The 1,929-nt window shown below is 40.8% G+C and overlaps 1 protein-coding gene across 1 annotated transcript; it reads left to right on the top strand.

Moving 5' to 3' along the window:
• Positions 1 to 1,033: 1,033 nt before the first annotated feature.
• LOC104817111 (zinc finger BED domain-containing protein DAYSLEEPER-like) lies at positions 1,034 to 1,852 on the top strand (the record flags this gene model as incomplete). The annotated part of the gene is made up of 2 exons (XM_010546187.1): positions 1,034 to 1,502; positions 1,584 to 1,852. Coding segments are annotated over exons 1-2 (738 nt in total), but the record flags the coding sequence as incomplete, so codon positions are not given.
• Positions 1,853 to 1,929: the final 77 nt, after the last annotated feature.

The following is a 1,929-nucleotide window of genomic DNA, read 5'->3' as shown; positions in this document are numbered from 1 at the left end:
TGAATTTTATGTTATTTGGTGTATTAATTTTGTAAAATTGTTCAGATTTTTTTTTTAATTTTGCACGAGTTCGGGTTCGGGTCTCGCGTGTACCCGAACTCGTGTCTCGGGTATCCGAGATTCGGGTACCCGGGCGTCGCGAGATAGAGATCGAGACATTCCAATCAAAAACCCGACGAGACTGAGAACGAGATAAAGACATCCTGAAAAGTCCGGGTACCCGCCCGTGCCCACCCCTAGCCGCAACCAGTGGACAACAAGGATGATTCAGGTTGCGTTGTAACGCTATGGTATGTACCTGACTGAATAGTTCTGTTTCTCCGAATATTCACACTTTGATTTCTTATATGGAGGATGCTCATGAAATCTGGAAACGTCTCCAAAATTGTTTTCTTCAAACCAATGTTTCTAAGATTTACAGCATCCAACACCAGATTGACAACCCCTATCAGGGTTCTCTTGATTTGAACACTTATTTCACCAAACTAAATACCTTGTGGGAAGAGTTGAAACACTATGAATCATTGCATGTCTGTTGTTGTAAGGTTGCACCTATGGAGGGTGTAAATGTCGTATTAGTGATCAGTGGTCTAGGCTATTTGAGAGACTGAATGTTGTCCGTTTTCTGATGAGACTGAATGACTCTTTTACGTATGCTAGATGACAGATCCTGATGACTGACCCATTACCTGATATTACTCGTGCCTTTAACCTTGTTGCCCAGGAAGAACAACATAAATTCAATGTTTCGACTGTCCCTGATGTTGTTGCCTTCCAAATCACCACAAATCCTTCCCGTTTTTACTCTTTTCCTTCTTCCACTCCACCTACTAAAAATCCTAGCCCTATTCCTTCAAATCCTCGCCCTCGACCTGTTTGTACCCACTATGGCATGACAAGCCACATTGTTTTTTGATGGTTTACCCTTCATGGCTACCCACCAGGTTATAAGGCAAACTCTGATTGGAATTCTCGCTCTTCAGGATCTAAATCTCGACCTCAGTTTTCTAATAAGTTGCAGAACAAGATTAATATGGTTGATTCAACCTTGGTTTCTACTGATGCTTCGACAAAAGGTGTTCCTAATGATTATGCAGGACAGAACACCTTGGAGCAGGTTCAGTCGTTTTTAGCTCAGTTGATATCTCAGCAAAAGGGTCAAAGACCCTCTTCCATGGAATCAAATCTTGCTCTGCCTACCCCCACCATCTTCAAGTATTTTTATTTCTCATCTTGTTTTTGCAACATCACACGATATGTCACGGGGAATGAGTATATGAAGGAGATTTTTGCTGTAGGATGGAAGATTCAACAGGTTATGGATTGTGATGATCCATTTAAACGATCTATGGCTGAGAGGATGAAAAAGAAATTTGACAAATATTGGTTGTCAGATGACATCAATGTGATCATTTTCATCGCAACTGTGCTTGATCCACGATTTAAGTTGACATATGTCAATTTTATGATTAAGGAGATCTACAATGATGAAGATAAGGCGAGTAAGATGATTGGAAAAGCGAAGGCTGCCTTGGAAAATCTGTTTGAATATTAAAAGTCAAATAGATTTGCTGAAACCCAAGCGTCTAGTAGTCAAGTGGACTCAGAAGTGACATCAAGTGGGACTAGTTCTGAATTGGCAAAGCGTACATCAGATGCTTATTTGCTTAAGATGTTTAGGAACTATAGAGACACTGGGCACACCTCCAAAAAGAATGAGTTAGAAGCCTATTTGGAGGATGTTCCCGAGAATGAAGAGAACAAAGATTTGGATATTCTTTATTGGTGGAAAAATACCGGTTCCAAATATCCCATTCTTTCTGATATGGCAAGAGATGTGTTGGCTATACCGGTATCAACCGTTGCTTCCGAGTCTGCTTTTAGTACAGGTGGTCGTGTTATAGATCCATACCGTAGCTCTTTAAGTAC

This window comes from Tarenaya hassleriana, unplaced genomic scaffold (genome assembly GCF_000463585.1).
Source record: "Tarenaya hassleriana unplaced genomic scaffold, ASM46358v1 Cleome264, whole genome shotgun sequence".
Lineage (NCBI taxonomy): Eukaryota > Viridiplantae > Streptophyta > Magnoliopsida > Brassicales > Cleomaceae > Tarenaya > Tarenaya hassleriana.
Note: the sequence above shows the minus strand (reverse complement) of the source record. Positions and strands in the feature narration are given on the sequence as shown.